The sequence below is a fragment of the Chiloscyllium plagiosum genome, chromosome 20, assembly GCF_004010195.1.
Source record: "Chiloscyllium plagiosum isolate BGI_BamShark_2017 chromosome 20, ASM401019v2, whole genome shotgun sequence".
Lineage (NCBI taxonomy): Eukaryota > Metazoa > Chordata > Chondrichthyes > Orectolobiformes > Hemiscylliidae > Chiloscyllium > Chiloscyllium plagiosum.
In genome coordinates, this window is record NC_057729.1 from 1,397,185 (window position 1) to 1,423,415 (window position 26,231).

A 26,231-nucleotide genomic window follows, 5' to 3' on the forward strand; every position below is an offset into this window, starting at 1 on the left:
ACCCCCACCCTCCTCTAGCTTATCTCTCCACGCTTCAGGCTCTCTGCCTTTATTCCTGATGAAGGGCTTTTGCCCGAAACGTCGATTTTGCCTGTCCTCGGATGCTGCCTGAATTGCTGTGCTCTTCCAGCACCACTAGTCCAGAATCTGGTTTCCAGCATCTGCAGTCATTGTTTTTACCTTATTTCTTCCTTGATAATAGACTCAAGCATCTTCCCCACTACAGAGTTTATGCTAACCAGTCTATAATTCTCCATCTTTTGCTTGCCTCCCTTTTTAAACAGTGGTGTCACATTTGCTGTATTCCAATCTGCTGGAACTGCCCTTGAGTCCAGTGAATTTGGAAAATTACCACCAGTGCCCTTGCTATTTCTCCTGCCATCTCTTTTAGTACCCTGGGATGCATTGTATCAGGGCCAGGAGACTTGTGTATCCTTGGCTCCATTAGCTTGCCCAACACTACCTCTTCAGTAATAATGATAGTTTCCAGATCCTCACCTACCTTCGTCTCTTGGTCAATTACAGGCATGTTATCCATGTCCTCCACTTTGAACACTGACACACAATACCTGTTCAATGCCTCTCCCATTTCATCATATCCCATACTGAAATGTCCCTTCTCATCCTCTAAAGGACCAACGTTTACTTTAGCCATTCTTTTTTGTTTTATGTATTTATAGAAACCTTTTCTATCTGTCGTTATTTTCTGTGCTAGTTTTTTTTCTGATCTTTTATTTTTTTTATTGCTCTTTTTGTGGCTTTCTGTTGACCTATAAAGCCTTCCCAATCTTCTAGATTCCCGCTGGTCTGGGCCACTTTGTATGCCTTCTCTTTCAATTTGATAGCCTCCCTTATTTTCTTAGACACCCATGGCAGATTACCCCTTTTCTTACTGAGCCTCATTTTCACTGGAAAATACTTTTGCTGAGCATTTTGAAAAATTGCTTTGAAAGATCTCTATTGTTCATCAACTGTCCCACCATAAAATCTTTGTTTCCAGTCTACTTTAGCCAAGCTCTCCCTCATCCTATTGTAGTCTCCCTTGTTTAAGCACAGGACCTTGATGTTGGGATTTTTATCTTCACACTGTCCATCTCTATTCTAAATTCAACCATACTGTGATCACTCCTTCCAAGAAAATCCCTAATGATGAGGTTAATTATTCCTGTCTCATTACACAGCACCAGATCTAGGATAACTTGCTCCCTCGTCAGTTCCATTACATTCTGTTCAAGAAAACTATCGCTGAAACACTCAACAAACTCCTCCTCAAGGCTATCCTGACTGAGCTGGTTTGACCAATCTACATGTAGATTAAAATCCCCCATGATAATTGCCATACTATTTTTAAAAGCATTAGTTATTTGTTTGTTTAATGCTTACCCCATTTTGATGATATTATTTGGTGGCATCTCATAACCACACTGGTGACAAAGACAGATTCAGCAAAACTGGAGGAAAGAGCATCCCAGACTGGGTTTTGTGTAATGAGAAAGGAATAATTGGCAATCCACCCTTATGAAATCCCTTGGGAAGAATGACTGTAATGCAATAGAATTCTTCATTAAGATGGAGAGTGATCACTTGATTTTGAGACTGCGATTGTGAATCTAACTAAAGGAAACAATGAGTTATGAGCTGCTACAGTAGGAACGTTACTGGAAAGGATGATGATGGAAAGGCTGTGCCATCATTTAGGGACTGCATGCAGAAACTAGAACAATTGTTTATTCTTGTGTGGCACATAAGTTAAATGGGAAAGGTGGCCTGACCCTGGCTACAAATGAAATTAGGGATAGAATTAGATCCAAGGAATGGACATAAAAATTTGGTCAAAAAAAGCAGAGCTGAGATTTAGGAGCTGTTTGGATTTCAGCAAAGGTGTAGAAAGGGATTCATTGAGAGAGAAAAATAGAGTACCAGAGTAATCTTGCAGGGAACATACAAAATAATTGTAAAAGCTTCTATAGGTGTGTAAAGAGAAGAATATTAGTGAAGACAAATGTAGGCCCCTTAGGGTCAGAAACAGGGGAAGCTACAATGGGAAAATAAAAGATGGCAGACAAATCAAAACATATTTTGGTTCTTTCTTCACAAAGGAGGACACATATAGCATCCCAACAATGTCGGGAAATACATCATCTAGTGAGAGGGAAAAACTGAAGAAAATCTGTGTTGGTAGTGAAATAGTGTTGGGGGAACAGATCTGATTAAAGGACAATAAATCTCTCAGGCCCAATAATCTATATACCAGATTATTTGAAGAAGTGACCCTTGAGCTGGTGGATACATTGGTGATGAATAAGTCATGAGTTGCTGCAGTAGGAATGCTACTTGAAAGGATGATGATGGAAAAGCTGTGCCAGCATTCAGGGACTGCATGCAGAAACTAGAACAGTTGTTCATTCCTGTGTGGTGCATATGTTAAATGGGAAAGATGGCCTGACCCTGGCGACAAATGAAATATCTTTCAAGATTATATGCAGACTCGGGAACAATTCATGTGAATTGAAGAGTAGCTAATGTGACCCCAGCATTTAAAGAGGAAGTAAAGAGAATAAGGAAAATTATAGGAAAGGGAAGTGGGCCAAATGCTGCTAGTATTCTTTACAAAAAGTTTAATAGATGAGCACTTAGAAAACAGTAACAGAATTGGAAAGTGTAAGCCTCAATTTGCAAAAGGGAAAGTGTATTTGACAAATCTTCTAGAATTCTTTGAGATTGTAATTAAGGGTAAAGTCACCATCGTCCTACTAGACCATAAGACTGGTCTCTCATTCAAACTCAACTAGTGGAGTTGATAAGGCAAGCCAGTGGTTTACTTGGTCTTTCAGAAGATTTTCAATAAGGTCCCATATGAGAGATTAATGTGTTAAAATGAAAGCACATGGAATTGGGGCTAGTGTACTAACATGAATAGGGAAAAAATGAGCATTGAAGATGCTGAAGATCAAAGTCGAAAAGTGTGGTGCTGGAAAAGCACAGCAGGTCAGGCAGCATTTCAGGAGCAGGAGAATCGACGATTCGCGGATAAGCTGTTCATCAGAAATGAGGGGGTGGCCCAAGAGGTCTGAGAGATAAACGCCCGTTTATTTCTCAACCCTTGGGCAACCCCCTCATTCCTGATGAAGAGTTTGTGCTCACAATATCGATTCTCCTGTTCCTCGAATGCTTCCTAACCGGCTGTGCTTTTCCATCACCACACTCTTCGACTACTAACATGGATAGACAATTCATTAGCAAAAGGAAGCAAACTGTAGAGGTAAATGGAGGTGGGGGGGGGGGGGGGCTTTTTCTATCTGGCAGACAATGACAAGTGGGGTACTGCAAGATCGATGTTTAGACCCAGCTGTCCACAAGATATATTAATGATTTAGATGAGCAAGCTAAATGTAATATCGTAAAGTTTGCAGTTGACACAAAGATGAGTGGGAGGCTGTAGAGTGTAAATTGAACAAATTAAATTGGCAAATGCATGGCAGATGAAGTATAATATGGATCAATGTGAGTTTATTTATTTTAGTAGCAAACAAGAGGGTAGATCTTTCTTCTTAATGTCAATAGATTAGGAAAGGATAAGGGGTGCAAGGAGATCTGGGTGTCCTTGTACACCAGTTGAAAGTAAGCTTACCTTATTATGGAACTGACTAAACACCCTTAAAATTTTTCAAGGAGACAGCTTAGACCCTGACTTTCTATTTTTTTACAGGAAAATTTATGGTGCTGTGTTCCAGATGTGATCAATTTTAGTCCACTACTAGGCTTTAAGCAAAATGTACTTAATTCTAATTTAACTATTAATCATCAACTGTTTCCATATAGTAGCATCCCATAAATACACCGGTGGCAAAGACAAATTCAGCAAAACAGATTTCCCTGTCAAGGAGAAAGGAAAAAACATGCATGACTCTAGTAGCAGAGTGAGAGAACTCAAGCTTTTTGTAGGAGCAGAGAGGCAGCTGTATCTAGCAGCTTCAATTCCAAAACCCTGTTTTCAAGAATTGAATGCAAACTAAAACACTTGGTCTATGTGAGCCTGATTCTATCCACTCATGTAGAGAGTGAGGACTGCAGATGTTGGAGAGTCAGAGTCAAAAAGGGTGTCGCTGGAAAAACATAACTGGCCAGGCAGCATCCAAGGAGCAGGAGATTCAACATTTTGGGCATAGGCTCTTCATTAGGAATGTGATGAAAGGCCTCTGCCCAAAATGGTGACTCTCCTGTTCCTTGGATGCTGACTGACCTGCTGTGTTTTTCCAGCATCACCCTTTACGACACAACCCACTCATGTTTCATTTGTACGATTTGAAAAAAAATCCAAAGCAATTTACTCTGTTCTCCATGCTTAGACATATTAGACCAGATTTACAATACCACGCTTCAAGAGAAACAGGACAGAGCAAATCCCTCTTACAGGCACACTTCGTCACCATCTAATAGAAACCTATAAAGGTCTAAGAGGACTAGACAAGGTAAATGAGGAAAGTGTATTTCCAATGTCTGGGGAGTCTAGAAGATACAAGACAGGTCATTTCAAGCTAATATTTGGAGCATTTTCTTTACCTGGACAGGGGTGAAGCCAAATAACTGAATTTTCAAGAGAAGGTTAAATATAGTTCTTTGGGTTAAGGGGTTTGTGCAGAAAGTGGGAACAAGCTACTGCTCCTTCTGTTTTCTATGTTTCTTTAGAGATGGGTGGTGATTGGAAGACTTCGGTGGATTGCTCCAAAAGGCATAGTGAACAAGTAAAGGAGTTAACTCCCGCAACCCCCTCCTTAATGATTAGTGAAGCCAAGTTTCACTTTTGGCATTGGATTCTTCTCTCATGGGGAACCTCCCGATGAAGGGTCTCAATTGGTCCACAAATAGGCCAAATTCACAATGTCTTTTCACTACTTTTTAAATTGCATGAGGGTGTGAGTGGATGGGTTGGCAGCCTAAAAGTCCCTCTCCTGGCATGGCCTCTCCTCTAGTTATTCTTGCGTTATCCATGGGAACAAGTTATCTTTTTCTACCCAATCTGAACCAATTGCAATCTTATAGACTTTCCCTCAATCAGAGATGGTCAAAAATCATACAACACCAGGTTATAGTCCAACAGGTTAATTTGAAAACACTAGCTTTCAGAGTGCTGCTTCATCGGGTGTTAGTGAGAGAGGAAGATCTTAGACACAGAATTTATAAGGGAAATATCAAAGGGTCACACGACTCAAGCAAACGAATTGAACACACAAAAGATGGCCCTCAAATCTTTAATCGGTGAGAATGGAGGTGTTGGTTTCAATTGATTTATATTCACATCCCAGAATTTCTTTCAAGTCACTGCCCTGAAACAACTTAAGATGCTGTCAATGTAAAGCAGGTGACGCCTCTGGTCAGACAATATATTTTAGGTGTGAGATCTTGTTTGGAATCTGTCTGTGTATTTTATTTCCAAAGTAGGAGTTCATAAAGTGCCATATTAATCAATCAAAACTTGTATCTCCATTCTGACTGAGTAAAGGTTTAAGTTTTATCTTATGTGTTCAATTTGTTTGCATATGTTGTATGATCCTTTGATCTTTTCCTTATAATTTCTGTGTCCAAGGTTTTCCTCTTTCACTAACACCTGATGAAGGAGCAGCATTCCAAATAAATGTGTTGGACTATAACCTGATGTTCTGTGATTTTTAACCTTGTCCAACCCAGTCCGACACCAGCACCTCCACATCATGGCTCATTCAGAGAAGCAGGTAGGACTTGAATCCAGGTATCTGATCCAGAGGTAGGGATACTGCCATTGCATCACAAGTGCTTTAACACTGCAGAGTACCTCTATGCAGTTGCTGTTCAATTTCCTTTGGTCTAAAGGCAACAATCCTAATTTTTCCAATTTTATCCTGAAGCTAACCCCTGGACGCATCTGATAAATATTGTGTTTACCCTTTCAAGCACTCTGACATCCATCTTGAAATGTTTTGACCAAAACTTTGCACAGTACTCTATGTGCCTATTTAATGCTTTATACTGATTTTACCTATGATTCAGTTGAGTTGAAAAAGCCTTTAAAAGGATCCAAAGTCAGACTCCATATTCTGATTTCATAATAAGAGACTTTAAATAATTAACTAGCATGTAGGAGACCTCTCTCCAAATCACTTTGCTGGTGTGAACCAGTGCAAAGGATGTTTTAAGTGTGATTGTTGGTAGTGGAATGGAACAACGGGTTGAAGAATGAACAAAGACTGACTTCCTCCTCACTGATAATACAATTGTTAATTGCTTGCTTGTCTTTAGAACTAGAGATTAGTGATATCTCTGTAATTCTATCTGACCATGAATTTATAAGGAAAAGGCTGAGAGGAAACCCTTTATTCAGGAAAAAAAACGGCAAGGAAAGAACAGGAAAATATCTTCAGAATTTTTGTAATTGTTAGTTAATTTACTTGCATTATCACACATTCCACTTTGCTGACCTGAACTGCCATGTCTTAAAGTTATTTAGTTTTACTTATTGCTTATCTACTAAATTCCTTAAATACATAATCTTAAAATTGTTCTCCTTATGTTGATTTTTCTCTTCTCTTATCCTACTAACTGGCGCTTTCAGTTAATCCATTGTTCTAATTTACAGCAATTTAGATTCCCTAATGGTAATTCCTTTTCATCCAAAGTATTCACTGATCTCCTATGACGTCTCTCCGATTTTTCTTTTATTCAATTCTGTGCAGCCGGTTGCAAGCAGCTGAATGTGCTTGATATTTCAAGTCCTAGGCTCAGATAACTAGGCCTTGAGCCTCACCTGTGATGTATATTCTCCCGCTCAGCGCTATGCTTTCAATTGTCAAATGCTACCTCAGCTCCGAGGTAAATTACAAAATGCGAGGACCAAGCAACATCTCTATGTGTTCACGTCATTCAGTTTAGAGAGGCTTTTGAGCCAAATTCTCAGATGTTGTGTTGGGTTTTAGACAAGTGGGACTATCTGTCAGTTGTAAACTCATCCAGTGGAAAGGAATTAATTCCTGTACTGAAATGACTCCTTTGACTTCAAGCGTTGTTACTGCCACTGCTGCTAGAAAACCAAGTTACTGAAGTTCCTCCAATTTTTTTTTCTCATTCTTTGTTGATGAAATATATAACACCTGCATCAGGATATTATTTGTCTTTCATTATTCATGCTGTTGTTGTCAAGCATTTCTCCATCTGCAATTGTAATCTCAAAACAGGTAAGCTGTCTTGACACTTAAAGCAGTTTGAAAAATTAGACAGTTTGTGAATTGATTAAAATTAACTTGTGTTTTTTTTATTTCAGACACTTGCTCCACGTAAGCAAAGGACATCAGAAGTAGCAATGTTTGTAACTAGTACAGAAAGACCGGAAACAAAGACTGCTTGTACACCAACTATAGTAAATTGTAAGTTTGACCCTACATGTTATTCAGACTCAAAAAAAAAGTTTTGAAAGCTCTCTTTGTTTCAAAATTAAACAAGATAAACACAAAACTTAATTTGAGTTTAAAATTGTCTTTTCAAGTAAATTAATACAAATTCTTTCAGCAATTCATGAAGCCGCATATCAGAGTCAGTTAAGATCTGAATAGACGTGACTGGAAATTTTGGTAATTTAAAAGAGGTAGAGGGACCTGGGTGTTTATGTGCACAAGTAACTAAAGGTAGCAGGACAGTTGAGAGAGCAACTACTAAAGCATTCAGCATCCTTGGCTTTTTAATAGTATCAGAAATTAGAAGAACAAGGGTGTGATGTGGAATTTGGAGTCACAGAGATGTACAGCATGGAAACAGACCCTTTGATCCAACTTGCCCATGCTGACCAGATATCCTGAATTAATCTAGTACCATTTGCCAGCATTTGGCCCAAATTCATCAACTCTTCCCATTCATATACCTATTCAGATTTTTAAAAAATATTTTAATTGTACCACTCTCCACCACTTCCTCTGGCAGCTCATTCTATACATGCACCAGCCTCTGCATGAAAAAAATGAACCTTGGGTTCCTTTTAAATCTTTCCCTTCTCACCTTAAACCCATGCGCTCTGGTATAGGCAACATGTTAGACTTCATCGGGAGTACTGTGTACAATTCCAGGTGTAGCATCGTAGGAAGGATGTGAATGCATTGAAGAGAATGCATAGGCAATTTACAGGAATGATTCTGGGCAAAAGAAATTTAAGTTAAGAGGATAGATTAAAGAACACACAACAGCATAAGAATAGACACTTTAGCTCACCATGTCTGTGCCAACGATGATGTCATTCTAACCTAATCCCATCTGCCTGCATATACTAACCCTCTATTCCCTGCCTGTTCATGTGTCTGTCTTAAATGTTGCTTTCCTATAACCTTGTACCACCTGCTCTGCCTTCATGCCTCTTATAATTTTGTCAACTTTTATCAGGTCACCTTTCATTCTCCGCACTCTAGTGAAAGCAATCCAGATTTGCCTAACTGCTGCTTAGAACTAATGCACTCCAATTCAAACATCATCATCGTAAACCTCTTTTGAACCCTCTCCAAAGCTTCCACATGCTTTCTGTAGTGTGGTGACCAGTACTCCAAATGTGTATCTCCAACTCAAGTCTTATACTGCTGCAACATGACTTGTCAACTTCTATACTTAATGTCCCAACCAATGAAGGCAAGCATACAGTATGCCTTCTTTACCATTGTATCCACTTGTGTCCCCAGTTTCAGAGAGCTACTGGCTTGTATCCAAAATTTTTCTGTATAAGGTGTTCCAAGAGTCTTGCTATTTACTGCATATGTTCCCCTTACATTTTCCCTCTCAAGTGCATTCACCTCCCACTTATCCAGACTAAATTTCATCTGCCATTTATTCATCCAATTTTCCTATTGATCTATATTCTGCTGTATCCTTCCTCACTATCCACAATGCAACAATTTTGTGGTGGAGGCTGGTACAATTGCAACATTTAAGAGGCATTTGGATGGGTATATGAATAGGAAGGGTTTGGAGGGATATGGGCCAGGTGCTGGCAGGTGGGACTAGATTGGGTTGGGATATCTGGTCGGCATGGACGGGTTGGACTGAAGGGTCTGTTTCCATGCTGTATATCTCTATGACTCTGTAAGGTGCTCTAAGAGCCTTGCTACTTACTGCATATGTTCCTCTTGCATTTTCTCTCTCAAAGTGCATTCACCTCACACTTATCCAGACTAAACTTCATCTGCCATTTATTCACCCAACTTTCCTATTGATCTATATTCTGCTGTATCCTTCCTCACTATCCACAATGCAACAAATTTCATGTCAGCTGCAAAGAAGTTGAAACTGTTCTTGGAGCAAAGGAGGCGAAGAGGAGATCTGACAGGTTTTCAAAATCATGAGCAGCCTGCATACAATATTTTGGGAGAAAATATTGCTGTATGGAGAAAGATCAAGAATTACTGAGCACAGATCTATAGTGATTGGCAAAAGAAGCAAATGCAGAGTGTGAATTTTTTTGTTAGGGTGTGGAATGCACTGTTTGGAAGTGTGGTGGATGCAAGTTCAATTATTATACAAGTTCACTTATTATTTGGATAAAATTAATGTGTAATGATGAAAAAGGAGATTAGCACGAGGCTGTAAGCTCATCTGCCTTACATATTATATTCTCCTTGCATTGAAATAAATATACTTCAGACTGCCAGTCATGCTGTGTTCATTAACCTGGCCCTGCCTGTTGTTCCTATTAGACTTAGTTAATTTAACTTCCACCTTCTTCCTGATCACTCCACATGCTGACTTATTGCTCTTGTTCCTAACTCCTGTCACACCAATTTAAACCCTCCTGAGTGGCACGAGCAAACCTCCCTGCAAGGATAATGGTGCCTCTCCAGTTTAGGTGCAAGCTGTCCTTGAAAGGGATCCCAAAGATCTAGATATTTGAAATCCTCCCTCTGAAAACAGCTCTTTGGCGATGCATTTAAACATATTATCATTAGAAATTCATTAGAATCCCTACAGTGTGGAAACAGGCCCTTCGGCCCAACAAGTCCACACCGACCCTCCGAAGAGTAACCCATCCAGACCCATTCCCCTGCATTTACACCAGACTAATGCACCTAACCTCCACATCCCTGAACACTACAGGCAATTTAGTCTGGCCAACTCACCTAAGCTGCACATCTTTGGATTGTGGGAGGAAACCAGAGCACCTGGAGGAAACCCACGCAGACATGGGGAGAATGTGCAAACTCCACACAGACAGTGGCCCGAGGCAGGAATTGAACCCGGGTCTCTGGCGCTGTGAGGCAGCAGTGCTAACCGCTGAGCCACCGTGCCGCCCCTACTTCTGTAGTTAGTAGTATGTGGTTCAAGGAGTAAATCTGAGATTACAGCCCAAGACGTCCTACTTTTGACATAACTCCCTTAATTCCCTTATTAGGCCTTCATCTCTCTTCTCTCTCTCACGTTAGAGTTGTTCTTGTACTGCTTTTACTCTTCTGTGGGGTGGCACAGTGGTTCAGTGGTTAACACTGCTGCCTCACAGTGCCAGGGATCCGGGTTCAATTCTACCCTTGGGCGACTGTATGGAGTTTCTACATTCTCCCCATATCTGTGTGGGTTTTGGCTGGGTGCTCCAGTTTCATCCCACAGTCCAAAGATGTGTAGATTAGGTGGATTAACCATGATAAATGCAGGGTTACAGGTAGGGTGGTGCGGCTGGTTGGGATGCGCTTCAGAGGGTCGTTGTGGACGTGTTGGGCCAAATAGCCTGCTTCCACACTCTAGGGATTCTGTGATTCCTCCCTACCTTTGTTCTGTTTTTTTTTTAAGTTTTATTTCTACAGCACCACCTTGTTTTGACATAATGAGCTCACCTCCTGTAATGATTGTAACAAGGTCAGCCAGGTGGACCTCATAGAATATGAGTTCCTTTATTGGACCTGGTACAGTCTGGGAGTTCTGGATGAGAAATATAGACAAAAATAGGCAGGAGGTTTGCTGGGGCTCTTCAGGAGGCTTTAAACTAGATTGGCAGGTGAGGGGGGGATCCTGAGCTATGGATCAGATGATGGAGTAGGCAGTGAATAGCCACATAGACCATGCAGAGAGTCTGTGAAAAATCCTTGGTGGGTAGGATTAAAGAAAACCCTAAGGCGTTGTACACTTACGTGAGCATTGCCAGAGTGATCAGGGATAGTGGAAGGCACTTGCGCTTGGAGTCGGAGGAAGTAGGGGAGGTCTTTAATGAATACTTTGCTTCAGTGTTCACTACTGAGAGGGACCTCGACGTTTCTGAGGACAGTGTGAAACAGACTGATATGCTAGAACAGGTTCATGTTAGGAAGAAGGATGTGCTGAAAATTTTGAAGAATGTAAGGATCAATAAATCCCCTGAGCCGGATGGGATATACTCTAGATTACTACAGGGAGGATATTGCCGTGACTTTGGCGATGAACTTTACATCCTCACTGTTAAATGAAATAGTACCAGATGGTTAGAGGATGGCAAATGTTATTCCCTTGTTCAAGAAAGGGAATAGGGATAATCCTGGGAATTCCAGATTAGTCAGTCTTACATCAGTTGTGTGCAAAGTATTGCAGAGGATTCTGAGAGTCAGGATTTATGATTACTTGGAAAACCATAGTTTGATTAGAGATAGTCAGCATGGCTCTGCGAGGGCAGGTCATGCCTCACAAACCTTATTGAATTCTTTGAGGCTGTGACAAAGCATGTTGCTGAGGGTAGAACAGTGGATATGGTGTATGTGGATTTTAGAAAGATGCTTGATAAGGTTCCCTGTGCTAAGTTCGTTCAGAGAGTAAGAAGGCATGGGATACAGGGAAACCTGTCTGTCTGGATACAGAATTGGCTGGCCCATAGAAGACAGAGGGTGGTGGTAGATGGAAAGTATTCAGCCTGGAGCTCAGTGACCAGTGGTGTTCTGCAGGGATCTATTCTGGGACCGCTGTTCTTCGTGACTTTTATAAATAACTTGGATGAGGAAGTGGAAGGATGGGTTAATAAGTTTGCCGATAACATGAAGGTTGGTGGAGTTGTTGGAGGGCTGTTGTAGGTTGCAGTGTGCCATTGACAGGATGCAGATGGAGTTCAACCTGGAAAAATGTGAAGTCATTCACTTTGGAAGGTCGCATTTGAACGCAGAATACAGGGTTAAAAGCAGGATTTTCCCATGACTGTAATGTCTATCAGAAGGTGGCATAATTTTAAGGTAATTGGAGGAGGGATGGGAAAATGTCAGAGGTAGGTTCTTTACACAGAGTGGTGGGTGCCAGCAGTGGTAGTAGAGTCAGATACATTTGGGACATGTAAGCGATTCTTGGATAGGCACATGTAAGTTATTACAGTGAAGGTTAGTCTGATGTTAGAGTAGGATAAAAGGCCGACACAAGATCAAGGGCTGAAGGGCCTGTGCTGTACTCTACTGTTTTATGTTCTATGAATGTCAGAGGTATTGTTCACTCAGAGCTGGCTCTGAGAAAATCAGATCACTGTCAAGAACTCTGCATAGTAAATCAAGGGTGAGTTACTGACAGGATATACCAGCATCTCTGGAATTTATCAGTCCTACTGAGAGAAAAGCTTGCTCCTGAAGAAATTTGCTCACAACAGTTGTCATAAGTTGGGTTAAATATTTCTGCCAGCATGCTATTATTTGGAAAGCTTGACTCATTCAATCCTGCCATCGAAGACTGGGATCAATATGTGAAGAGACTATTTGGATTCTGAAAAAGATTCAGAGGATTGGAATGTTGACCTATTGTAGCACTCTTATTTAAAAAGGGAAGGAAACAAAAATAAAAGTAGCTATAGTCCAGGCAGCTTAATATCTATTATTGGGAAAATCTAAGAGCCTATTACAAAGGATATAATGGGAAAGCATTTAGAAAATCAAAATATAATTAAACAGAGTTAGCATAGCTCTAGGATGAGGAAATCATGCCTGGTAAATTTATTACAGTTTTTTGAAGAGTTAATTTACAGGGTAGAAGGTGCCATATCAAAGATTATTGCAGTCAATAAAACCTTGTGGTTAGTGGGTAACATTGCTATACATAGAAGATTGGCTGGCTTACAGCAAGCAGAGAGAGCCTTTTAAAGCTTATAGGATATCACGAGTGGTTTGCCACAGGCATTGGTGCTGGGGTGTGAACTGTTAACAATTTATCTCAACTGTCTCAATTACTAGGGATCACAAGTTCTAGGTGAGAGGAGAAATGTTTAAGGGAGATATTCGTGCAAAGTTCTTTACGCAGAGGGAGGTGAGTGCCTGGAACGTGTTGCCAGCTGAGGTGGTAGAGGTGGGCACGATAGCCTCATTTAAGATGTATCTGGACAGATACATGAATGGGCAGGGAGCAAAAAGATATGGATTATTAGAAATTTTTGCAGAAAGTAATCAGAAAAGCTAATGTGAGGGGAATTTAATGGAATGATAAGGAGGTTATGCTTCAATTATATTTCTACTGCACTTGTTCCTTGTTTATAAGATAAAGGAAAATGGTTAGACATAATATATTTGGCTTTCCAAAAGTTATAAGGTATCATTCATAATGCTACTTCAAGACCCCATAATGTTAGGGCAATTAGCAAGGATTGTGGATTGACTAACTAATGGAAGACAGAAAATTAGGACAATCATGCATGCGTAGAATTTTTACAGTAAATAAGGAAGCCATTTAATTTATCATGTTTAAATTAGCTCCTGAAAGAGCCATCCAACTAGACCCATGCTCCTTTCTATCTCCATAGCCTTCCAATTTAATCAGTTTCAAATATATATCCAGCTGTCTTTTGAAGCTTCCTATGGAATCGGCCTCCACAACTCTCTTGCAGTGCATTCCAAATCCTGACAACTAAGAGTAAAAGGTTTTCTGTTATCTCACTTGTGGTTCTCTTGTTGACAATCTTGAAAATGTGACCAAATAATGGAGTCAGAATATCCTTCTTTGTCCTGTCAAAATTATTCATAATTTTGAACACATTGTTAAGGTCATCCCTTTCCTAATCTTCTCTGCTGCAAGAAGAATAAGCTCAATTTCACTAATCTTTCCTTGCATCTATAATCCCTCATTCTCTGTATTATTCTAGTAAATCTCCTTTGTGCACTCTCCAAGTTGGGAGAAGATTTTTAGGTTATGTCTGAACCAGCTATATTATATAGTTTCTCTTTACCATTCTGATTGTCCTCTTCATTTCCCCAATCAACTCATTGCAACTGGCCAAGTTTTCACTTGAAGAATACAATTGGCGTACATTACACTGTGCATCACACCTTCATTTTACTGTGCCATTATATTCGCTATCTCCCTTCCAAGGCATTGGTTCCTGTTTACCACTTTTGTTAGAATACTCTTGGCTTCTGGATGAACCATCTCTTCCTTAAAGATGACTGATCATTTTATTGTGGTTTATACTGTCAAGCATTGCCTCTATTCTTGCCTTAGCTAGATCTCTTTGCATCTCACACTTCAAGATCAGTCCTCATCCTATTTAATCCACTTTTCCCTTGTGGAGGAATCAGCCTAGAGTCTTCAACAGCTCATAACTTTAATGCAATGATGTGTGGCGATCAGTATTACTACGATCACATTACTGAGTTAGCACTTCATTTTCATGCGCATGCCAAATATCAAACTCACCCAATCAAGAAAGGGGCATTTTCAGAATGATAACACGTAACTAGTGGAGTGCCACAGGGATTCAGTGCTTGAGCCACAATTATTTATAATGTAATAATGAATGTCGGAAAAGAATATATTGTAATCAAGTTTGTGGATGACACGAAAGTAGGCAGGAGGTCATATAGTAAAGATGGCACAAGGGGATATAGAAAGGATGAGTGAGTGTTCACAAACTTAGTAGTGGGAAATGTGGCAAAATGTGAGGTAATACAATTTAAAAGGAAGACTAGAGGAGCTGAATATTATTGATATTAGGAAAAGCCAGCAGAAGGCAGCAGCACAGAGGGACATTTGGACCCTAGTGCCTGAATCACAAAAAGCAAGTATTAGGTTCAGCAATTAATAATGAAGGCAGTTGGAAAGTTGGCCTTTATTCCAAAGGGAATAGAGAATAAAATAGGGGGAGGTTTGCTAAAACTATGTTAGGCACTAGACAGACCATAGCTGTAATACTGTGAAGTTTTCTGATTCCCTTAAGAAAAGACATTGGCATTGGAGGCAGTCCAGAGAAAGATCACTAGGTTGATATCGAGTATGCAGATGTTTTCTGAAAAGGTTGAGTACATTGGACTTGTATTCATTGGAGTTTAGGAAAATGAGAAGTGACGTTATTGAAATACATAATGGACTTGACAGGGTAGGAACAGAGAGGTTGTTTCTTCTTGTGGGAGAATCGAAGACCAGAATGCATAATCTCAGATAAGGAATTGCCCACTTAAGACAGAGGTGAGAGGATTTTTTTCTTGTCAGGGTGGTGAATATGTGTATTGCTTTACTTCAGACAATTGTCAAGGTCAAAGTATAGCTGAAAATGTGTTGCTGGAAAAGCGCAGCAGATCAGGCAGCATCCAAGGAGCAGGAGAATCGACGTTTCGGGCATGAGCCCTTCTTCAGGATTGTGATTCCTGAAGAAGGGCTCATGCCTGAAACGTCGATTCTCCTGCTCCTTGGATGCTGCCGGATCTGCTGCGCTTTTCCAGCAACACATTTTCAGCTCTGATCTCCAGCATCTGCAGTCCTCATTAAAGTAATTAAGGGTTTTACAGAAAAGGCAGCAAAGTGGAGTTGAGGATTGTCAGATCAGCTATTATCTCTGAATGGCGGAGTGGACTAACAGATGAATGGTCTGCTTTGCTCCTGCATCTTCGGTCTTATGGAAAGATTAAGATTTCAAGTGATATTCTAAATTCTTGCACTTGTCAGGGTATATCTGAATATGGAACGTATGAAATGATACATTGATCTCTATAAAAGTTTCCATTCCCTATTTAACAGTGTCCATACACTTTTAGAAGCCCAGTGCTTTTGGGTGGTTCATATCACAAATGATATAAAGCTGCAGAAATAACTATATCAGTCATCACTTCCATTTTCTTGAATCTGTTATTTTCTACTTGCCAGCAGCATATGCTGTTCCTTTGGAAGGTCATCACCTTTTCTCCAGTTTTGCCAGAGCCAGTTGTCTGAGTTCTAGCTGTTTGCTGACAGTTGCTCCTCTAATGGGGTTAGATGGACATATGAAATTGGAGCTGAAATAGATAATTTGGCCCCTCGAGCTTGCACTGCCTTTCAGTTTGGTCATAGTTGATCTGTATGTTTCTCACATTTCACATTTCTTGCTCTTACCTAACAAGAATCTACGTACTCTGCTTACATATATTCATTGACCCTATCTCCACCTGTTGAGACAATGTTCCTAAATTATGAATGCCCTCTGAAAAATTAAAATTTCTCCTCACCTTGGTCTTAATAGGCTGATTTCTAATTTTAAATTAGTAATCCTGATTTCAGATTTTTGCATATACACTTAAGACCTTTCAGGATCTTTTACAGTTGAGTCAAGCCACCTCACGTTTTTTGAAACAAGTTCAACTTGTCCCACCCATTCTAACAAGACAACCCACTCATTCCAGGCATTAATGGAGAAAACCTCCTGTGAACTACTTCCAATGAATTTGCATGTATTCGGATGCCCACCTATGGCACTTCACATTCTGTCCAGATCCCCCCTCTTTTTCATTGTGGACCCTTTTATCCTGCGTTAAATTATGTGGAATGTCAGTCATTCATACTGCTGAAATGTGATAACACAGTGTTGTGGCAGGTCATAACCAGGCTTCATTTGTTGTTCTACAACTACACCCCTCCAATCCTACTAATTATATACATACTTTGCCTGAGCCCATGTCTATTGCTATGTGTCCATCCACTCCCCTCACATCTCTGGGAGTTAAACAATAATGTTCAATAATAGGCTAGTGTCCTTTAGGAAGGACCATCTTTACCTCTCTGGCCTACATGTGACTCTAGACCAAAAGCAATGTGGTTGACTTTTAAACTTCTCTTTGGGCACTTACGGATGAGCAATAAATGCTGGTCTAGCCAGAGATGCCCACATCCCGGAAGTGAATAAAAAGAAATGTTGTCTTGACATTACATTCCATCTCTAATATGAAGCCTTACTCACTTCTGTTAATCTCAAATGATTTGCGATATTGGAGCTGTATCCAAGGAATAGCCCAGGTTGCTAATCTCCTTTGCACCCTCCATATAGACTGTTTTTGTTAGATTTGCAAGTTCTCCTTATGCCATAAACTGGCATAAAAACCTGACTGCTACCGACATGGATTTGCAGGGAGTCAGCATCAAACTGTGGCCTTTTCCTAATTGATGCATATTCTGACATCTCTCTGCCATCTGTGGAGTCACAATGTGGTTATCATTGGACTGCAGCATATTTCATGATTTTCACATTGAATTCTTGCTTTTCCTGAGAAAAATTTCAAATAACTCTTTTTATTCCTGGTGAAAATCACCTGGTGAAATTCACCTCCGATGAGCTTTCACAATGCTTCTCACCTTTCAATGTACCTGAAGCAGACCAGTTCCGAGTGTTCCTTTAAATATGTTTAAATGTGAAATGCTGAATGATCAATTAACGTTTTATTGTACAGACTGGATTGGTGGCAAAACTTAGCAAATTACTTGGTCCCAGGTCACTGTCCCACCGATTGTAATGGTCCATCATTTCCAGCCCAATACATTTAAACAATAAAATACTCTAAGGCCCTTGAAATAATTGCACAGGGCTGGGTCCCGTTACTAAGTCACCCTTTATTCATTAGCGCACAGGCTGTGACCAGTCAGTTCGGAGTCAGTCCTCAACTGAGGAGATTCTAATCTGGTTATATTTTCTTTTTTTTCTTCTGGTTTTATTGGTCAGCCAAGGCGTTCCTGATTGGCCTAAGTGAACAACTCCAATCAACAACCTTGGAGTTAACAAGGCCAACCTGGTCCCAATTACTACAGTATTTCACAGAATATTTAACAACTATTGACACAGGGTGACACAAAGATATATTAACATAAATGACCAAAAGCTTGGTTAAGCAAGTCAATATTTTAATCACAGTTTTAAGATTAGGTGCTCTCAAGAAGGCAGAATAGAAAGGCAGAGAAGTTTTAGAAGAGAATTCAAGAACTTAGGACTTGAGCAGTTGAAAGCATAGCCACTGGTGATGGAATCATTAAAGTCAGAGATGCAAGAGAACAGGAATGACTATTTACGTTGCTGTTTGTAAGGAAATAGTGACCAGTACTATATAATTAGCAATGAGTCTGTTACAGAATGTCAGGAGGCAGAAATTTTGTTGCAACGCTGTTAATAAAATGCATCTATCTAGTGCATTACATAGTGAAAACAGCAGGGTGGAATTAATGTGATAGAACCTAAAACATTACAGTGCAGTTACAGGCTCTTCGGCCCTCGATGTTGGGCCACCCTGAGAAACCAATCTGAAGTCCATCCAACACACACTATTCCATTATGATGCACATGTTTATCCAATGACCATTTACATGCCCTCAAAGTTGGCAATGCTACTACTGTTGCAGTCAGGGTGTTCCACGTGCCTTCTACTCTCTGAATAAAGAAACTACCTCTAACATCTGTCCTCTATCTATCACCCCTCAGTTTAAAGCTATGTCCACTCGTGCAAGCCATCACCATCGAGGAAAAAGGCTCTCACTCTTCACTCTATCTAACCCTCTGATTATCTTATATGTCTCAATTAAGTCACTTCTCAACCTCCTTCTCTCTAAGGAAAACAGCCTCAAGTCCTTCAGCTTTTCCTCATAATACCTACCCTCCATATCAGGCAACATCCAAGTAAATCACCTCTGAACCCTTTCCAAAGCTTCCACATCCTTCCTATAGTGTAGTGACCAGAACTGTAGGCAATACTCCAAATGTGGCTGCAACAGAGTTTTGTCCAGCTGCAACATGACCTCATGGCTCTGAAACTCAATCCCTCTCCCAATAAAGCTAAACACACCTTCTAAAATGCCTTCTTAACAACCCTATTAATCTGGATGGCAATTTTCAGGGATCTATGTACATGGACACAGAGATCTCTCTGCTCATCCACATTACCAAGAATTTTACCATTAGCCCAGTACTCTGCATTTCTGTTGCTCCTTCCAAAGTGAATAACCTCACACTTTTTCGTATAAAACTCCATTTGCCACCTCTCAGCTCAGCTCTGCAGCTTATCTATGTCCCTCTGTAACATACAACATCCTTTAGCACTATCCACAACTCCACCAACCTTAGTGTCATCGCAAATTTATGAATCCATCCTTCTATGCCCTCATCCAGGTCATTTATAAAAATGACAAACAGCAATGGCCCCAAAACAGATTCTTGAGGTCTACCACTAGGAACTGAACTGCAGGATGAACATTTCCCATCAACCACTTCTTTCAGCTAGCCAATTTCTGATCCAAACCACTAAATCGCCCTCAATCCCATGCCTCCATATTTTCTGCAATAGCCTAGCTTGGGGAACCTTATCAAACGCCTTACTGAAATCCATAAACACCATATCACCCACCTGTCACCTTCTCAAAGAACTCAATAAGGTCTGTGAGGCACGACCTACCCTTCATAAAAACCATGTTGACTATCCCTAATCAACTTATTTCTTTCTAGATAATTACAAATCCTATCTCTTATAATTTTTCCAACACTTAACCCACAATGGAAGTAAGGCTCACTGATCTATAATTACCAGGGCTGCCTCTACTCCCCTTCTTGAACAGAGGACAACATTTGCTATCCTCCAGTCTTCTGGCACTATTCCTGTAGACAGTGACAACATAAAGATCAAAGCCAAAGGCTCTGCAATCTCCTCCCTGGCTTCCCAGAGAATCCTAGGATAAATCCCTTCCGGCCAGGGCGACTTATCTATTTTCACACTTGTCAGAAATGCTAACACTTGTGAGCCTCAATCCCATCTAGTGTAGTAGTCTGTATCTCAGTATTCTCCTCAACAACATTGTGTGAATACTGACAAAAAACATTCATTTAGCACTTCTCCTTTCTCCTCGGAATCCACGCATAACTTCTCACTACTGTCCTTGATTGACCCTAATCCTACTTTGATCATTCTTTTATTCCTCATATACTTATAGAAAGCTTTAGGGTTTTCCATGATGCTGTCTGCCATTGACTTCTGATGCCCCCTCTTGGCTCTTCCTAGCTCTCTCTTTTGGTCCTTCCTGGCTAATTTGTAACTCTCAAGTGGCCTAACTGAGTCTTCATGTCTCAACCTAATATAAGCCGCCGCCTTCCTCTTAACAAGAGGTTCCCTCGCTCGACCATTTCCTCCCTGCCTGACAGGTACATACTTCTCAAGGACACACAGTAGCTGTTTCTTGAATCAGCTCCACATTTCAATTGGACCCATTCCCTGCAGTTTCCTTCCCCATCCTATGCATGCTATATCTTGCCTAATTAGTGGTTAGCACTGCTGCCTCACAGCACCAGGGACTCGGGTTGAATTCCGGCCTCGGGCAACTGTCTGTGGGGAGTTTGCATATTCTCTTCATGTCTGCATGGGTTTCCTCCAGGTGCTCTGGTTTCCTCCCATAATCCAAAGATGTGCAGGTTAGGTGAATCAGCCATGCTAAATTGCCCATAGTGTTCAAGGATGTGTAGGTTAGGTGCATTAGTCAGGGGTAAATGGAGAGTAAATGGGTCTGGGTGGGATACTCTTTGGAGGGTCAGTGTGGACTTGCTGGGCTGAAGGGATTCTATGAAACATATAAAATATCGTGAAATGTGCTCTAAGGCTGAGGGGATATTCATAGCTGATAGCCACGTGGACATCACTCTCTCCCCGGAGCTCCGGTTTCTTTGTCATTGAATCCTGATTCTGACTCCGAGACTGGTAATTTTCCCCACAACAATAATATTTTTCATGACTTTCTGTTGACCTTTAAAGATTTTCCAACCCTCTAGTTTTCCACTAAATTTTACCACTTCATATGCATCAGCTTTCAATTTGATATTCTCCTTTATTTCCTTAGTTATCCATGACTGGCCTGTAGTTTTCTCGTTTATCCCTTGCTTTCTTCTTGAATATTGGTACCACACTGACTTTCCTCCAGTCTTTCACCATATCTCTACTGGCTAGAGAGATATTGAAAATTTTTGCAAGCTCTCCTGCTGGTTTCACACTTACGAACCTGGGATACATTTCATCCGTCTCTGCAGATTTATCCACTTTTAATCCTGCCAAAACACTCCGAACCTCCTCTTGGTCTATGCTAATTTCTTGAACTGTATCACAGATCTTCTCCATGATTTCTATAACCATATTATCCTTCTCACTAGTGAACACCAACCCAAATTATTAATTTAGAACCATACCTACATCTTCTGGCTTCACGCACAAATTAATTTTGTTGTCTTAACTGGCCTGCTCTGCCCCATGCATTAATCTGGACTAACACTCTATTTCTGAACTAATTCGCAAAATACATAAATTTTTGTTAAGTCAAGTTATTAATGAATTTAGGCTGAAGGCAGATTATAAAGCTAGGCTACAGATCAGCCACGATCTCATTGAATGGCGGAACAGGTCTAAGGGATTGAATAGCCTCCTCTTGTTCCTATATGAAAAGACACCAGAATTAATCCAGAGATTATTATCTGTTCTTTGGTCTAGTTTGTAGTTCCCTAAATTCTGCTTTACTTGTCTGATGTCATTGCTACCAATATGTATCACAATCTCTGTTTTCCTCCCCTTTCAGAATGCCCTGCAGCATTTCAGTGACATTACTGATACTGGCACCAGGGAGGCAATATTACATCCTGGAGCCTCTCATGGATGCAGAAATGCCTCTCCATTTCCCCTACAATTCGATCTTCTTCCACACCTTAGCTTTGCCATTCCTTTTCCACGCATTTTCTGAAGGAAACCAGCCCATGGTGTTATGAAGTTGGCAGGCCACAAGTTTCTGCGACACAGTGAACTCACCCAGCCGTAATGTAAAAGGTATATCTGTTAAAAGGGGGCCCAGCTACAGGGTAATCCTGCACTACCTGTCTCCCTCTACTCTGTCTGGTGGTCACCCATGCATCTTTGCCTGTTCAGGCAGTATAACCACCTCACCGAATGTGCTATTCATGACTTGCACAGCTCCAGTTATGAAATGTGATTCACCAATAGCTGTACCTGGAAACACTTCTTGCACATGTGATCACCAGCGACAACTGAAACTTCCATGATTTGCCACATAGCATGGGTGGAGCATATCATGGTGTGAACTCTGCTGCCGTGATTTTTTTTAGATTTGCTACAGTATGGAAACAGGCCCTTCGGCCCAACAAGTCCACACTGACCCTCCGAAGAGTAACTCACCCAGACCCATTCCCCAACCCTACATTTATCCCTGACTAATGCACCTAACACTATGGGAAATATAGAAACCTATGCAGACACGGGAAGAATGTAACAAACTCCACACAGACAGTCACTCGAGGCTGGAATCGAATCCAAGTCTCTGGCACTGTTAGGCAACAGTGCTAACCACAGAGCCACCATGCCGCCCCTTCTTTGTATTCTAGAATTAGACTTCCCAAAATGCATCACCTCACAGTCGCATGGATTGAACTCCATCTGCCACTTGTCTGCCCAACTCTCCAGTCTATCTATATTCTCCTGAATTCTTTGACAGTCCCCTATGCTTTCTGCTACTCCACCAATCTTTGTGTCATCTGCAAACTTACTGATCAGACCAGCAATGCCCTCTTCCAGATCATTTATGTATATTACAACAACAGTGGCCCTAGCACTGATCCCTGTGGAACACCACTGGTCACCTTTCTCCATTTCGAGAAACTCCCTTTAACTAGTTCTTTATCCACCTAGGTAGAACATCTTGCACACCATGTGACTTCACTTTCTTCATAAGTTTACCATGGGGAACCTTATCAAGCACCTTACTAAAGTCTATGTATATGACATCTACAGCCCTTCCTTCATCTATCAACTTGGTCACTTCCTCAACAAACTCTATTAAGTTGGTAAGGCACAATCTACCCCTCACAAAACCATGTTGCCTATCACTGATAAACATATTCTTTTCCAAATATAAATAGATTCTATCCCTCAGTACCTTCTCCAACAACTTTCGAACCACTGATGTCAGGCTTACTGGTCTGTAGTTGCCTGGAATATCCCTACTACCCTTCTTGTACAGGAGGATAACATGAGCAATCCTCCAGTCCTCTGGCATCTCACCTATGTTTCATAGTATAATGGTCCAGATATCAGGTCTTTGTTTGTGCAGCAAACATTACAAAGTCATTGTCAGTTTCAGAGAAATATTACAGAATTATTGTCAGTTTCAGCAGCTACGCAGAAGTCCATTGCTGCAGTAATTTGTCATGATCATTCTTCCTGAGAAGGAAGGTTGTTTTCCATTACTGCAAATCTAAGCTATTAACACTTGTATATTTCTATTGAAGGTGGTGGCTAGACTCAGACACTTTGGCAGGCAGTAGACGTTACTGATGTGTATTCTCTCCCCCATCTTCAATTATCTGTGTTCTGTGTCTATTGTGCTGATATCCTGTTGGCCGCAGACAGTATCTGTTATGTTTCGCCGTACTTTTCCATGTAATGGCTCAGTGGCCATCTTTGTACTAAGTGGCCACCTTATGTCTCAGCGGCCATCTTGTGTCTGTGTGCCCCTTGTCAGCATGCGCTGTGTCAATTCTCACTTCACTATAAAGAAAGGTGAGATAGATTATGAGAGTAAACTAGCTCAGAAAATAAAAAATACATAGCAAAGACTTTTGTAAATATATGAAATGAAAAAGAGTGGCTAAGGTAAACATTGGCTCTTTAGAGAATGAGAAGAGGGATTTAATAATGGGAAATGAGGAATGGCCAAGGCCTTGAACAGGTGTTTTGTGTCAGTCTTGACAGTGGAAGACACAAGTAACATGCAAATAATTGGTGACAAGGAGGCAATGGCAGCTGAGGACCTGAAAGCTAACATTATCACTAATGATGCATTGTTGGGCCAGCTAATGGGCTAAAGATAGATCAGTCTCCTGGCTCTGATGGAATGCACCCCAGTGTACTAAAAGAGATGGTGGGGGAATAGCAAATGTACTCGGTAGGGCGGCGCGTTAGCTTAGTGGTTAGCATTGTTGCCTCACGGCGCCAGGGACCCGGGTTTGATTCCAGCCTCCGGTGACTGTGTGGAGTTTGCATATTCTCCCTGTGTCTGTGTGGGTTTCCTCCTGGTGCTCTGGTTTCCTCCCACAGTCCAAAGACGTACAGATTAAGTGAATTGGCCATGTGAAATAGCCCATAATGTTCAGGGATGTGTAGATGCATTACTGAGGGGGGAATGGTCTGGGTGGGTTACTCTTTGGAGAGTTGGTGTAGGCTGAAGGATCTGTTTGCACACTGTAGGAATTGTAATTCCAATTTACCAAAATTCGCTGGACTCTGGGGCGGTTCCAGCAGATTGAAAAGGGGCAAGTGTGACAATACTTTAAAAAAGGAGATAGACAAAAGGTAGATAACTATAGGCAAGTTAGCTTAACTATGTAGTGGGGAAAATGCTCTATGACTCTATAAGAAGGAAGAAATAGCGAGACATCTGGATATAAATTGGCCAATTGAAGAGATGCAGCATGGATTCACGAAAGGCAGGTCATGTTTAACTAATTTACTGGAATTCTTTGAGGACGTTATGAGTGCATTGGACAATGAGGAACATTGGATTTGGATTTCCAGAAGGCATTCAACAAAGTGCTGCACAAAAGGTTGCTGCATAAGATAAAGGTGCACTGCATTACAGGTAATGTATTAGCATGGATAGAGGATTGGCTAACTACCAGAAAGGAAAGAATGGAGGTAAATGAGGTTTTACTGGCTGTGATCAGTGGTTAGTGGTGTGTCTCAGGGATCAGTGTTGGGACACAATTGTTTATAATTTATGTGGATGATTTACAATGGCCAAGCAAGTGTAGTCTGTCAAAGTTCGCAGATGGCACTGAGGTGAATAGTAGAACAAAGTGTGCAGAGGACACAGACAGTTTGCAGAGGGATATAGGTAAGTTAAGTGAGTGAGCGAGGGTCTGGCAGATGGAGTACAGTGTTGGTAAATTTGAGGTAATCCATTCAGGTAGAAATAATAGCAAAATGGACTATTATTTAAATGGTGAAAAATTTCAGCATGCTGCTGTGCAGAGGGACCTGGGTGTCCATGTGCATGAATCACAAAATTTGGTTTGCTAGTGCAACAGGTAGTTAAGAAGATAAATGGAAAATTATCCTTTATTGCTAGAGGGATTGAATTTAAAAATAGGGAGGCTATCCTGCAGCTATATAGGGTGCAGGTGAGGCCACAAACTAGGAGTACTGTGGAGAAATTGAGGACTGCAAATGCTGGAGAACAGAGTTGAAGAGTGTGGTGCTGGAAAAGCACAGCCGGTCTGGCAGCATCTGAGGAGCAGGAGAATCAACGTTTCAGGCATAAGCCCATCATCAGGCTGATGCTGCCTGACCTGGAGTACCTTGTGTATAGTTTTGGTCTCCATACTCGAGAGAGGATGTATTGTCACTGCAGGGGGTGCAAAGGAGATTCGCTAGGTTGATTCCAGAATTGAGAGGGTTGGCTTATGAGGACGGATTGATTAGACTGGGACAATATTCATTGAAATTTAGAAGAATGGTGGGGATTTTATAGAAACACATAAAATTCAAAGTTTGTGCGAAGATTTGTAGCTCGGGTGCTCGCTGTTGTGGTTCTGTTCGCCGAGCTTGAAGTTTTTGTTGCAAACGTTTCGACCCCTGGCTAGGCGACATCAGTTGGTTTATTGGGTCCAGGTCGATGTGTTTGTTGATGGGGTTTGTGGATGAATGCCATGCCTCTAGGAGTTCCCTGGCTGTTCTCTGTCTGGCTTGCCCTATGATAGTAGTGTTGTCCCAGTCGAATTCATGTTGCTTGTTGTCTGCGTGTGTGGCTACTAAGGATAGCTGGTCGTGTCGTTTCGTGGCTAGTTGATAAATAGGATAGGATAAATAACACACTAAGGAATCTACAAAAAAACGGACAGATAACCAGAGCTGACCTACAAAGAATGAAACCGGAAAGCAACAACACCCCCAGATTCTATGGATTACCTAAAGTACACAAACCCGACATCCCACTCAGACCCATAGTATCACTACCAGGGACACCATCATACAAACTGGCCAAAGAAC

General features: G+C 41.0%; 1 protein-coding gene across 1 annotated transcript in view; it reads left to right on the forward strand.

The window, feature by feature from the left end:
• LOC122559938 (synaptonemal complex protein 2-like) overlaps nucleotides 1-26,231 on the forward strand; it is a 263,416-nt gene that overhangs the window by 229,484 nt on the left and 7,701 nt on the right. Inside the window, exon 19 of the mRNA XM_043710047.1 lies at nucleotides 7,295-7,397. Coding sequence (XP_043565982.1) covers nucleotides 7,295-7,397 — 103 coding nt within the window. The remainder of the gene's footprint in view (nucleotides 1-7,294; nucleotides 7,398-26,231) is intronic.